Genomic DNA, 13,941 nt, shown 5'->3' with positions numbered 1-13,941 from the left:
TGAACAGAACTTGCTGCTCATCCATCACTGCGTGAATCTGAGATGTAGTATTATGAGGAAAAATTATGTCCCTAGAATGGTCTTTTGGGAATGACAATTGCTCATGTTAATTGCTAGGGCTATCATTCTTCCAAGGCCCGGCTCTCTCCCCAGAATCTGTAGAAGTTATATTTCTGGGTTAGTATGGGAGAGGAAAGGTCGAGGTAGAGGCATCTTGTTTCAGATGCACACGCGTGTGTCCGTGCACACAATTACTGTGCCATCATAGAGCGCACACCGTCATTTCAAAAGTAACTCAGCCACTGGAGTTTGTGGACTGTTAACATACTGTAAGTCAATTGTGTCTTGCTAGGATATCTGACGCCAAATGAACAAGCACTACCTTTGGGTTTTTTAAACACCTTAAGTGGCACAGCAGGGAAATGCTTGACTAACAAGCAGAAGGTTGCCAGTTCGAATCCCCACTGCTACTATATCAGGCAGCAGCGATATAGGAAGATGTTGAAAGGCATCATCTCACACTGTGTGGGAGGAGGCAATGGTAAACCCCTCCTGTATTCTACCAAAGACAACCACAGGGCTCTGTGTGCACCAGGAATCGAAATTGACTTGATGGCACACTTTACCTTTGGTTTTAAATCAGTAGGACAGGCTATCACAAAGCAAATAAATACAGCATAAAGCAAGCAGAGTGGCGTTTTCTTCAGTGTGCCTTGCGAGATATAAAACTTTGGCATGAGAATCAGTGTGTTACAAGCCTGAACTTATTTAAATATGAGAATTGCTAGAAGCCATGGAATTTTCCCTCTCTTGCTACATCATTCATAACTGTTTAAACCTCTAGCATATTTTCACAACTGCCTTTCCCCCTCTAAACTAAAAAGCTCTATTCTCACTACCTATATATTGCTTTTCAACAAACGTGGGTTTTTTTTAAGCAGTTTGCACAGAAAAGGAATAATAAAGTGGTGGTATCCTGTCCCCAAAGGGGCTCACAATCCAAGGAGAAACACAAGGCAAAAACCATCTACAGGCACTGCATGGATACTCTGTTGGGACTAAAGTTGTGCCATCGAGTCGGTGTCGACTCCTGGCGCCCACAGAGCCCTGTGGTTCTCTATGGTAGAATACAGGAGGGGTTTACCATTGCCTCCTCCCATGCAGTATGAGATGATGCATTTCAGCATCTTCCTATATAGCTGCTGCCTGATATAGGTGTTTCCAGCGGGGATTCGAACCAGCAACCTCTTGCTCACTAGGCAGCTTACACCCCAATTGCTCTCCCATGGCCAAATATAAGAATCACCACTTTGAAAGGTGCCTTTTTGCCCAGTTAGCAGAGACTAACACTTCCATCCTTTTTTGGAGAGTCTACAAAGAAACCCATAATTAAAGACTGAAGAAAGCATACACGCAGCTAGACCAAGTAATTGTTTTTAATGCTGTTTGTGGCATAAACCCCTGTATGAAGCACACAATAGTCTTTTCAGCCCTATCGTTTTTCACTCAGCATACAGCCTGACAAAGATTTCCTGAGAATTCAAGAAATAGCTGCCTGGTCTATGACATTCCAGCTGGTCCTTGCCAAAAGATTACCCTACTTGGGCTCCAAAGAGCTTAGTTAGAGAGCAATCTAAGGTCCCCATTAGCAAATTGCTCATGCCCTGTATGTTTTGTCTGGTCAGTGACTGCAAGAAAGATTCTGATTATGCAACACCGCGAAGCCTCCTGACTAAAAATTGCAATCAACCAAACACCCTCCTCTAAAAGCCTCGCAAAAAACTCGGGCAGGTTTGTTTTGTTTTTTTCCCCTCCGCCTACTTTAATTGCCCCGCCCCAGCTGGCTCCTGGTAGGTGATAGGCTCAGCCTTTCTCTCTGGCCAAGGCAACGCTCCAATCAACTCCCTTTCCGCAGGGGGCAGGCATTCGCAGCTCTGATTCCGTCACACTTTCGCCCCAGGTCCAGCCAATAGGAACGCAGCGTCCGGCAAAGCCGTGTAGAATCCCGGCAAAACTCAATGGCGTCGGGGGAGAGAAGGGCAGGAGTCAAGAGCTGTCAATTAGCCGGGAAAGAACCAATGGTGGCTCTCTCTGGGTGGGAAGCAGCGAATGGGGGAAAGGAGGCGGTCGCTCGCCGTTTGAGAAGTCTTCCGACGCTTTCACTCCAAGATGGAGGCTGCGCGCGGCGCTGATAGCGGCGAGGAGGGAAGGTAACCTCAAGGCAAAATCCCACCCCCTGAGGAAGAGGGGTGATTGACATACGGCTTCCCCTATCCTCCTCGAGCACTCACTTCCCTCTTTAGTCCTGGGGTCTCCAGTGATGGAGCCTTTCCTTCTCAGTCGACCAGTATTTGGTTTTATGCTATAAAAAAATTGATGTTGCATGCCTCTGTCTGCATGTGTGTTTACTCAGGAGTAAGTCCCATAAAGCAGGGGTCCTCCAGGCTGGATCCCCATTTTTTGCTCGGCTGGACTACAACTCCCATCATCCTTGGCCACAGATCATGGGAGTCGTAGTCCAGCAACACCAGGGGACCCTGGTTTGAGAGCCCCAGCTATAAAGCATAGTGTGGGGTTACTCCAAGGTTAGTGTGCACTGAGTTTTAGGGAATTTACTCCCAGGTGAGCAGAAGGCTCTTGGTTCAAATCCCCGCTGGTAGGTTTCCCAGACTATGGGAAGCACCTATATTGGGCAGCAGTGATATAGGAAGATGCTGAAAGGCATCGTCTCATACTGTGTGGGAGATAGCAATGGCAACCCCCTCCTGTATTCTGCCAAAGACAACCACGGGGCTCTGTGGTCACGACTTGACAACATGACCTTACCTTTGCTTTTCAAGCTTTCATTGGGTTCAATGGTGCTTACTCTCAGGTAGGTGTAAATCCTGCTGGAGTTTTCCCTGGTACTTGAGTTCCAGGTAAGTGTGGATCCTTGAAAGTCAGTGGCGCTTGCTCCCTAGAAAAAGTGTTTACCAGGGAGTAAGTAAGCCCCACTGAAATCTGTGGGAACCCCAAGGATGTTCAGCCTGAGGTTCTGTCGCAGGTTATTGGGCTGCTGCAGGCAGTCATCTGTTACAGCTGGAATGGGCTGCACTCGCCTCTCTTATGTGGAAGCAAGGTTGCCAACTTGTGGACAGGACCCTGTAGCTGTGCCATCAGATCTGAAGCTATTAAGAGGTGATCCAGTTGAGTTGCATGCTGTGAAGGGGCAGGAGGAGGCCAGCCCTGAGTGGGAGTAAGTCCTATTTGAATTCCATGGACTTAAAGGTAAAGTGTGCTGTCGAGAGTCAGTGTGAGCCCTGCAGTTGTCCTTGGTAGAATACAGGAGGGGTTTCCCATTGCCTCCTCCCGTACAGTATGTGATGATGCCTTTCAGCATCTTCCTATATCATTGCTGCCCAATAGAGGTGTTTCCCATAGTCTGGGAAACAGACCAGTGGGGATTCGAACCGGCAACCTCTCGCTTGATAATCGAGTCCCCACTGCGTGGACTTAGATGATGTTTAATCTTGAAATGCATCTGTTTAAACATGACTAAGGCTGCAATCCTATGCACACTTACTTTGGAGTAGGCACAATTGAACGTAATGGAATTTACTTCTGAGTAAGCATGCATCCGATGTCCTTTTAAGAGTCTGAGCCAGTGTTCCCTGTAACAGTGCGTTAGGCGTTCTGGGAAGCCCCCCAGTACCGGGAGACTTGCAGCCTCCCCATCGGGAGTCTCCTTGTAAGTCGCCATGGTGTGGAGCTCCATTAACCTCGTTGGGTGTGGGGTGGAATTAAGCAGGCTTGCCGCCAGGAGCCACACAGATCCTGGTGGTTCACACGTGCACTGGAAAACAGGCTGGGCCCCCTTAGCCCGGTTTCCAGTGTGCGTGAGAATAGTTTCAATGACGACCCATTGCTTGTTAGGGGAACCAAGCCCTCTGCTCACAGAGTCTGCCCTTTAGTTCTTCCTGGTTGACTGCAGACCATAGGTTGCCAGGGTTTGTAAACCATGGTTTCTCTTTGCCTTGCAAAATGCCCTCTAAAACTGGCTCACAAACCATAGTTTGCCTGCTCTGATGTAATAGTAATCAAATCTCTTTATTTCGGTCAGCGACCAGCATAAGGTTAAAACAAATGAAGAAGAGAAAATAGTCAAACTTCTACTTCTGATGTAATAGTAAACTGAAGTAACTAATTAAGCAGAGTGTAGTGGAAAGGTTGTGCACCACAAAGCCAGGTGAACCATCTCCTCTCTTTCGTAGGTATCTGCTTTTCATAAGGAGGGAATCCTGCGCTTTCAAGTGAGTCAGCCTCAAGGGCACTGATCCATATGAACATAGCTCTGTGCCTTTTCAAACAGTCAGTATGGAACCAGGGGTGACCATTATTCCATATGTCTTAACCTGGGCTGAAATGATAACTTCTTATATGGATAGGAATACAATGAATATTTATATACCGCTTTCCAACAAAAGTTCCCAAAGAAGTTTACATAGATATAAATAAATGGCTCCCTGTCCCCAAAGGGCTCACAATCTAAAAAATAAATATAAGACAGACACCAGCAACAGCCACTGGAGGGGTGCTGTGCTGGGGTCGGATGGGGCCAGTTGCTCTCCCCCTGCTAAACAAAGAGAATCACCACTTTTAACAGTTGCCTCTTTGCTCAGTTAGCAGGGGAAATGCTTAGCTATAGTTCTTATGGCTTAATCCTTTTGGTGAGACTGCAGAAACATGTTTGTTACTACTACCATGTGCAATTTAGGATTTGCTGTAGGCGGTAGGGTATAAGAAATCAGTTCTCTAATGGAACAAATGAAATGATTATGTGCAGCAGGGCCTAAAACTGATAGGCCCTGCTGCTCATAATCGTCCCACTCTGCTTCATGTAATGTTTTATACAAGGTTTATTTTGTGGTATAAAGAAAATGTTATTGGGTTGCTTCAATATTTGTAGAGAGAGAATTCCAGTTTATTTGCCTTTGGGTGCAGATACAGAGGTTGTAAGCCTATGAGGCTTCATAGGCACACAATATTTATCTCGCTGCATCTACAAGAAAATGATCAGATTTGTTTGAAAGTATATATTTACATATTCCAGCTTTGAAAATTAACAATAGCTCTGGGGTGAAAAGTCAGTTTTTATGAAATGTATGTTCTTTTTATTTGGTTTAGAATGAGCGTGAAAGATAAAGCGAAACTACGTTTAAAGAAGTTTGACGTTGGAGACCGATTTTCCCATTTGCCACTAGCAAAAGCCTCTGTTCTTATACCGCTGATGGTTAAAGATGAAAGGCTGTGTGTACTTTTCACTGTCAGATCAATGAAGGTATGTAAATCTGAAGGTCAGAATTAATTCCACCATGTCTGAGGTTATTGGGGGGGGAAAGGTTGCCTGATAAAAATGTGTGAGAAGTGAACTCAAGATTAAGGGTAGCCACGTAAACAACTTAAATTTATATGCCAAATATTCTTCATTATATGAAACACACAGTTGGTTTATGCGTAACATTGAGTCATGGTTTGCACAATTTTGATTTAGTCTCGAAATCATTATTTGTGTTTCAGGCATACAATCAAACCAGAGTAGATTTCCTCTTCCCTTGTCTATACTATGATGGCTGCAACGAAGAATATTATATACTGCTCTTCAACCAAAGCTCTCAAAGCAGTTTACATAGAACAATAAATAATTAGCATCTGCGCCTCAAGCCGGCCCCACAGCTGCCTCCCCCACCCCCACCGGCCCGGCCAGCTTTCTGAGTGTCCGGCCGCCTGCTTCTCTACTCTTCTTCCCCCCCCCACCTTCTCCGCCCACCTGCCCCCCAACGCACAACTATCCCAATCAAATTATGAGCCAACTATCTGCTACCCATCTGGCATACTTACAGTGGAAAATACACTCAAACTACATAGCAAGCCAGTGTGGTGTAGTGGTTAGAGTGGTTAGCACTCTAAGGGGTGCGCATGTGCGCACGCTCACACATTTTTTGATGTCCGCTCAGTTGATTTTAGATCCCGCTCAGGTTGAATTGGGAAGGCCCCACCCTGGATGCATGTCCAAACACACTGCCTTGATACTGCCACCCAGAACAAATCTAATTCTGCACACAAATGAAAAAAAAAAAAAAATAGAACACTGGTGGTTAGAGTGTTGGTAAAGGACCTTGGACATTCTTGTTTAAATCCCCACTCAGCCTTGAAACTCACTGGGTAACTCTGGGCAAATTAGTTATCTCTCAGCCTAAACTAACTCACAGGGTTGATGTGAGGATAAACATAACCATGCACACCGCTATGGGCTCTTTGGAGGAAGAGTGGGATAGAAATCTCCCTGCTGCCGCACTTCGTGATAAGGCTGGGGATGAAGTTGTGTGCCCCACCCCATTGACAGGCACGGGGGCTGCCATTTTGTTGCCCCGGCATGTGATGGTGGCCATCCAATGGGAGTGGGGGAGCAGCTGCTTGAGCGGGTGAGACACCCGCATGCCCATCCCTTTTCAGTGAGGTTTTTCCAGTTGCCTTTTCCAAGTAGGAATTTTTTGGGTCACACCCGATTGGCTTTGGGGGTGGCCTTTTTTCACCTACTTCTCACTGATTCTCATTGTTTAGGATGTTTGGTCACTTTGCAGAAGAGTGTGGGGTTGGGGTAGGTTGTTCCATATTGTTGTTTGACTGGAAGACTGATTAAGGTGAGTAGGAAGCCGAGGAACAGCCCTTGAAGGATTTGCGGCCCTTGGGCTGAGATCTGCCCCTTCCCGGAGGCTGGCTGGGCCCACTTCTCAGTGTTTTGCAGCCTGGGTCAGGTGAGGTAGGTTGGCCTCCCCAAGCGGGGATAAACCTCATGGTTGTGGTGATGTCTGGACTTGGAGCCGGGCTGAATCAACACCCAGTCCTTCGCCCTGTTCTGGGCAGTCTTATGTTACAGATGTTCAGTTATAACTTCAGAATTTAACATTGCTGGGTGACTCTGGGCCAGTCACTTCTCTCTCAGCCCAACCTACCTCACAGGGTTGTTGTGAGGATAGACTTAACTATGTACACCGCTCTGGGTTCCTTGGAGGAAGAGCGGAATATAAATATAAATGAAATAAATAAATAAAATAACATCAACATTGCAGAATATATTGGAGATTCCTTATGAGGCTGACCCTCATGGCGGGTACCTGCACTCTATTTAGTATATTCCTTCTTGCAGGTTATTTGTAAATATGATCAAGAAAATGGCCCTAGTTCTTCCAATTTGTTCATGTCCTGTCATTATTGGTGCTTGGGTGTACAACACAGTCCACAATGACAGTGACACAGGAAACTCTGTCCACAAGTATCTTGAACTAATCCAAGTGAAAATAATGATACTCTACAATAATGTTCTTTTTGTTCTTAGTTGAGGAGGTCACCTGGAGAAGTGTGTTTTCCAGGAGGCAGGAATGAACCAACAGATGCAGACGAAATAGCTACAGCTCTCCGAGAAGCCAAGGAAGAAGTGGGGCTCAACCCAGAACAGGCTGAAGTCATCTGTAGGCTTGTACCTTCAATAGATAAAGTAAGCTTCATTTGTCGAAACCATTCTTAAACAAGCAGCAGATCTGTATACAGTGGTCCCTCGACCTACGAACTACTCGACTTACGAGGTTTTCGAGGTACGAATGACAAAAAAGACCGGAAGTCGTTGCCGTTTTAGATGCGGCTTACTCGACCTACGAATTTTTAGATGCGGCTTCCTCAACTTACGAATGTTTTCAGACCTCCGTGGATGCGCTCTTCGACTTACGAAAATTTCGACCTCCGAACGTGCGTTCGGAACGGATTAACATCGTAAGTCGAGGGACCACTGTACCTGTGACACGACCCCTCCACACCTTGGTGCTGTGACTGCAAGGGGAAGGGTCATGACCATTGAAATCTGTTGGTTTTAGCACTTGGTAATCTATCTTTTACCACCTTAAGTGGCGCAGTGGGGAAATGCTTGACTAACAAGCAGAAGGTTGCCGGTTCAAATCCCTGCTGGTATGTTTCCCAGACTATGGGAAACACCTATATCAGGAAGCAGTGATAGAGGAAGATGCTGAAAGGCATCATCTCATACTGCGCGGGAGGAGGCAATGGTAAAGCCCTCCTACCAAAGACAACCACATGGCTCTGTGGGCACCAGGAGTCGGAATCGACTTGACGGCACGCTTTACCTTAATCTATCCTTTAATGTAGGGTGAGTTGCAAAGCTTTTTTCCAAGCTTCTGTATTAGCCAAATAGTGGAGCTCCTCAGAGGTATGTGGGGAGAATGGGTTTGCCCAGCCCTCCCCTCGGACCAGTGTTCCCTCTAAGGCATGCGCATGTGTGCACGCTCACACATTTTCTGATGTCCGCTCAGTTAATTTTAGATCCCGCTCAGGTTGAATCGGGAAGGCCCCACTCCGAATGCATGTGTGCACACACTGCCTTGATACTGCTTTCATCACATACAGATGAAAAAAGTTAGAGAGAACACTGCCGCAGATGATCACTTACTCTTTGCCAGGCGGGCGGATCAGCCACCCAGATGAGCGGCGACTCACCTGCAGCTCTCCTGCACCTCACCTGGCTGCTCTGCAGTTTGGGTGCAGGGAAACACCGCCGTGCATCACCCTCCCCCCCGGAGCCCCAATAGTGTACCGCACAAGTGCACAGTGCATTACTGTGATCCTCTTTCCCCCTTGCTCCCTTAACCTCATTGAAGCAGGAGGCTACTTAAGCGGGTTTGCCACCGTTTAGCCACCGGGATCGGCCACAATCCCAGTGGTTCACATGAGTATGCAAAACCAGGCTGGGCTCCCTTAGCCCGGTTTTGCACGCTCATGTGAATAGCCTCGGTGACAAAAAGAGCCCATGAAATGTAGAATTTAAATACTAAAGAGGGGGAAATCTAGAATTGACCCCTTTCTTCTCATCTTCAGTAATTGAAATTGTCTGTCTGTCTATTTGTCTGTCTGTCTATCTAATTTGTACACCGCTCCAAACTTTTGTCTCTGGGTGGTTAACAGTAACATAAAACAAGTTAAAATATCTATTAAAAAAACACAAAATTAAATAATTTAAAAGTCAAAACAGATTAAAACCTAAAAAAATCTAAAAAGCTGAAAAGCTTGGGTGGGTGAAGAGGTGGGTTTTCAAATGCTTTCTAAAAATTGCCAGAGATGGGGAGGATTGTATTTCAGTTGGGAGCACGTTCCACAATCTTGGGGCAGCAACCGAGAAGGCCTGCCCCTATGTGGCCCCCAGCCAAGCTGGCGGCAACTGGAGACGGACTTCTCCAGATGACCTTAATGGGTGGTGGGGCTCATAATGAAGAAGACATTCTCTTAAATACCCAGGGCCCAAGCCATTTAGGGTTTTATAGGTTACTAGTATTTTTAAGCCCGTTAAAATAACGGGCGCTAGTACCTTTTGTTGTTGTCTCCTTTATTCCTTCTCCCTCTCTCCTTCGCCCTCCTTTCATTTTTTATTTTTCTTTCTCTGTCTTTCACTCCTCTCCTTCCTTTTCTCTCCCTCTTCCTCTGTTTCCTTTCCTTCCTTTCTTCTCTCTCTCTCTCCTTTCCTTCCTTTCTTCCACCTCTTCTCACTCCTATCTTTCTCTTTTCCTCTTTTATTTCTTTAACGGGCTCGCTCTTTGGGGCTGGCTGCTTCTCCCTCCCTTCTGTCTTTTTTTTTGTCCTTCTCCCTCATTCCTTTCTCCTTTTTCTTTCCTCTTCCTTCTTTCCTTTCTTCTCTCTTTCCTACTTTCCCTCTCTCCCTCCTTGTTTCTTTTGCCTCTCAAGCTCCGCTCTTGCCTGCGGGCTCCCTCCTGCATGGGGCGGCAGGAGGCTGGCCTGGAACGGGCCTCCTCCTCGGGCCTGAGCCAGGAGGGGAGAGCGCGGCGAAGGCAAGGCAGGCTTCTTCTGTGGGTAGACGGGCGAAGAGCAGAGCTTCCAGCCGCCAGCGCTGTCTTGTCTGCGGCAGCTGAGCCGAGCCCAGCCAGCCACCCTTCCTGGCGCTCAGACCGGCTACCGGGCTCCGTTCGCTGCATCTGTCTCACAGACACGGTCGGGATACGGCCCAGGAGGCAGGCGGGTGGGCGGAGGCGCTGCAGCTGCAGGAGGAGGACAAAGAAGCGGCGCTCGCAGCAGCAGCATCCCGCGCCACCCCCCCCCCCCCCGGCCCTCCCTCCCGGAGCCCCTGAGCTTGGCGCAGCTGAAGCGCCTGGACTGCACTCCACCAGCCAGGCCCAGTAGAGCTGCAGCGGCGGCTCCAGCAGCGAGCGCCCGGATGCGCTGTAGCGGTGCTGCTCCAGGCGCAGCTGAAGCGCCTGCTCCGGCGGCCCCATGGTGGCCACTCAGCTGATGCCGCCCTGCCTGGACCCGGGGACTCCATGCTCGCGAAGGCGGCTGCAGGAGGAGCCCGGCCGCCTCTGCGGGCTGAGCTAGGGCGGGGAAGCTGCTCGGGCTCTCTGTCTAGAAGAGGCGGGCAGGAAGTCGCGGGGAGCGAATAAGGCGCGGCGGCCGTCCCGTCCCGCTCAGTGCAGCCAGCAGGGGAAGTGTCGTGTCCGGCCGCCTTTACGCACACGTGTGTGGCAGGCAGGCAGGCGCGGCGCTTTCGCTGAGGTCTGCCTGCTTCTCTTTCCTGCTGCTGAGCAACACACGTTGAGGTGAGGCAGGGGAGTCAGGATCCAATTCTCACGCCTAAGTCATCGATTCTCTTCCTCCTTTTTATCGGCTGGGCTGGGCCCACGGCTGCCGCCTCTGCCCTCCCTGTAGCCCGTTATTTGATCCCCGCTCTTGGCAACATGGCCGCCGTTTTTTTCTCCATTCCCCCTGCTGCCCCCTCTGCCCTTCCGGTCCCCTCGCAGCTGCCTCTGCCCTCCCATTCTCCACGCTGCTGCCTGTGCCCTCCCCATAGCCTGTTCTTTGATCCCCTCTCTTTGCAACATGGCTGCTGTGTCCCTGCAGCCGTATCTTTCTCGGACGTTCTGGGCATGCACTCTGCGCATGCCCAGAACAGCCGAGAAAGACACGGGCCGAGAAATGATACAGGATCACGCTGTAGCACTTTATTATAGAGGATAACCAGCACTTTGTATTTTGCCCGGACACCTATTGGCTTTCAGTGTAACTCTATCAGCAAAGGAGTGATATGATCTCTCTGAGATGACCCAGAGACCAACCTGGCTTTCGCTTTCTGTACCAACTGGAGTTTCTGGACTACATACAAAGGCAGCCCCACATAGAGCACATTGCAGAAGTCAAGTATGAAGTCAAATTTTGCCTTCATCACGAAGCTAGTCTTTAACATGTTATAATAAAAGGAATATGTACACCACCTGCTGAACAGGTCCGTTATCTCTCATCCCCTTATACTGCTGTTAACATGTTCGCAGAATATAATTAGAAGTCATGATTCATATTCATGATGATATATTTGACCTAGCTTCTTTATGAATTTTTTAAAATCCAATTTAAATTTTTTAAAAATCTGATTTTTAAAAAATTTAATTGATTTTTATCAACTCTATTTCCCACAAAGGTTCTCAAAGCAGTTTACACAGAAAGAAATAATAAATACTTTAGTGCAACCGTAGTCTGAATGCTGCCTGTAATCTTCATAGTGGCCCATCAGCTGTCACCTTTGGATGCTTTGAGGAGTCTAATGCCTTTCTCTTTTTCAGACTTTTTCTTTAGTAACTCCAGTAGTCGCCTTTATAGAAGACTCATTCCAAGCCGATCCTAATCCAGAAGAAGTCAGTGATATGTTCTCGGTGCCACTGAAGTATTTTATTAGTCCTTCGAAGCATACAGCCCTGCCAGTGAAAAATACTTCATTTCTTATGCATTCCTTTGAATATGAAGACCCAGAACACCAGACCTCGTTTAGGATATGGGGGCTCACAGCACATTTTGCAGTGTTTCTGGCTCTTGCCATTTTTGGAGAGAAGCCAACATTTGAGGTTCAATATGATCTTGACAATTTGATCTCTTCAGCTGAGAACAACCTCATGGATCTATACAACATGGGAAGAAGCAAACTTTGACTGGAAGAATCGTTAACTTTCTTAAGCAAATGGGGCTATTCACACATGCGTGCAAAACCGGGCTGAAGGAGCCCAGCCCTGTTTTGCACGCTCGTGTGAACCGCCAAGATCACGCCGGTTCCCAGCAGCACCACAGCAGCAAACCCGCCTATGAAGCCTCCTCTCCAAACGGAGCAAGCGCTCTCCTAACCCTGTTTTTCTGCTCACGTGGCCGCCACGTGGAGGGGAGGGGGGATTCCCTTAATGCACAGTTTATTCTTGGGGGCAGGGCAACACAGGGTGCCACACCCTGGCGCCCTGACCCTCGGAGCTAACAGAAGCAGCCAGTGCTCATCTGGGCAGGTGATCCGCCCACCAAAGGGAAGCAAACGGATTGAGGCGAGTCTCACGATCAGTGAGACTCGCCGGAAGGGGGTTTGCGGGGAGAGCGGGCTTAGGGAGAGATGATCAGAAGGCAGCCCTGGGCAGTCAGATCAGCCACCCACACGGCTGCCGGCTCCGTCACGGAGCTGGTGGGGGGTGTGGGAATCGGGTGCCATGCTGCCCCCAGAAGTGCGTGGGGCATCCTGGAGAGACCCCTGAGCCCGGGAGGCGGCTTGCGAGTGCTCCGTTAACCTCTTCCTTTTGATCATGTGCTGTGGCTCCACACTGCAGCAATGCATGAGGAGACCCCCACCAGGAGGCTGAAAGAAGCCTCCCTGCCCTGGGGGTCTCTCCAGGATGCCCCACACGCTCGTGTGTGCCACAACTCACGCGCTCGTGTGGGGCATCCTGGAACTTCCTGGGGCCATGCAGCCCCCAATCCCCGCAGCGCCCGCTCTCAAAGGGCTGAAGCTTTGGTAGTCTGCGGGGAGAGCTAAGCCCCGCCCTCCCCACTAACCCCATCTGGCGAGTCTCACCGATCGTGAGACTCGCCTCAATGTGTGATGTCCTTAGAAGAAAGATGTGGTTGTGGTAACGATGTGACAAATGGCAAATATAGAGGCGCTGCCCATGAGCCGTGTGAAGCGCCATGAGGGCTTTTGGGGGGAGAGTGGTCTTGACCTGCTCTCCCCACACACGAGCAGGGAGCTTGCCCTGGGCAGCTGAACTGGCCACCCAAACGATTACTGGCTCCGTTATGAAGCCGGTTGGAGCGGTAGCTATCGGGGGCTGCTCGGCCTCCAGAAATCCAAGAATGCCCCATGCGAGTGAGCAGAGCATTCAGGGGAGCCCCCCCCCCCCCCCGATGCCAGGAGGCTTCTTGTAGCCTCCCAGTTGGGGGTCTCCTCATGAGTTGCCGAGTTGCAACTCACAGAAAATGGGGTTAGCGGAGAGCTGGCTCCGCTAACCTCATTTAAGGGGTGGCATTTTAGAGGACTTGCCTCCGGGAGCCACATGTCTCCTGTTGTGGCAGACGACCAGCCAAAACAGGGCTCGGCTCCCTTAGCCCAGTTTTGGCTGGTCGTGGGAATAGCCTCGTTGTCTACTTTAGTACAGCACCAGGCACAACAGAGCTTGCAGTCTTGGTTGAAGCCTCTAGGTGGCGCTGCTGGACTCATAACATCCGCTCAGTAACGTTACACATAACCACTTGAGGAGGGGTTGGTAATTTTTTTTGCTTGTTATTGCTGGTACTCAAATTTATGTTACTTGAAATTAATATTAAAGCAAGAGTATGCTTAAAAAGCTTTCTCACTGCTCTGATGTGCTGAGTGGGCGAGGGAATGCATTCTTCTCAATTAGTCTCTCTAATGACATGCCTTGATCATTCATACTTCAGAACTAGATATTTGGTTCTCACGAGTAGCCGAGACAAGGCTAAGGAAGCCAAAACCGGGCTTGGATGCCCATGAGAACGGCCAGGAGGCACACGGCTTTTGGCATCAGAACCATTAGGCTAAGAAGCCTGGCTGTTAAACAGGGTTAAGGG

At 48.9% G+C, this 13,941-nt stretch overlaps 1 protein-coding gene across 4 annotated transcripts; it reads left to right on the top strand.

The window, feature by feature from the left end:
* Nucleotides 1–1,979: 1,979 nt before the first annotated feature.
* Nucleotides 1,980–13,702, top strand: NUDT7 (nudix hydrolase 7). Of its 4 annotated transcripts, XM_053271616.1 has the most exons (5): nt 1,980–2,210; nt 4,251–4,289; nt 5,164–5,317; nt 7,376–7,534; nt 11,667–13,702. In XM_053271616.1, the coding sequence occupies exons 1-5, from the start codon at nt 2,170–2,172 to the stop codon at nt 12,027–12,029; spliced, it is 756 nt and encodes a 251-aa protein (XP_053127591.1). In that variant the 5' UTR covers nt 1,980–2,169; the 3' UTR covers nt 12,030–13,702. The 4 variants fall into 4 exon arrangements, with proteins under 4 accessions (XP_053127591.1, XP_053127592.1, XP_053127593.1 ...); XM_053271617.1 differs by lacking the exon at nt 4,251–4,289 and having other exon boundaries at nt 1,982–2,210; XM_053271618.1 differs by lacking the exons at nt 1,980–2,210; nt 4,251–4,289 and adding an exon at nt 2,395–2,415.
* Nucleotides 13,703–13,941: the final 239 nt, after the last annotated feature.

This window comes from Hemicordylus capensis, chromosome 9 (assembly GCF_027244095.1).
Source record: "Hemicordylus capensis ecotype Gifberg chromosome 9, rHemCap1.1.pri, whole genome shotgun sequence".
Classification (NCBI taxonomy): Eukaryota; Metazoa; Chordata; class Lepidosauria; order Squamata; family Cordylidae; genus Hemicordylus; species Hemicordylus capensis.
The sequence above is the reverse complement of the archived record's forward strand: the minus strand, read 5'-3'. Positions and strand labels throughout refer to the sequence as shown.

What these genes read in the sequence shown, in the direction of transcription:
- NUDT7 (XM_053271616.1), top strand. Translation starts at nt 2,170, where the DNA reads ATGGAGGCTGCGCGCGGCGCTGATAGCGGCGAGGAGGGAAG. An exon ending in TCACTGTCAGATCAATGAAG is followed by an intron (nt 5,318 to 7,375) that starts GTATGTAAATCT and finishes TTTTGTTCTTAG; the next exon opens with TTGAGGAGGTCACCTGGAGA. An exon ending in TTGTACCTTCAATAGATAAA is followed by an intron (nt 7,535 to 11,666) that starts GTAAGCTTCATT and finishes TCTCTTTTTCAG; the next exon opens with ACTTTTTCTTTAGTAACTCC.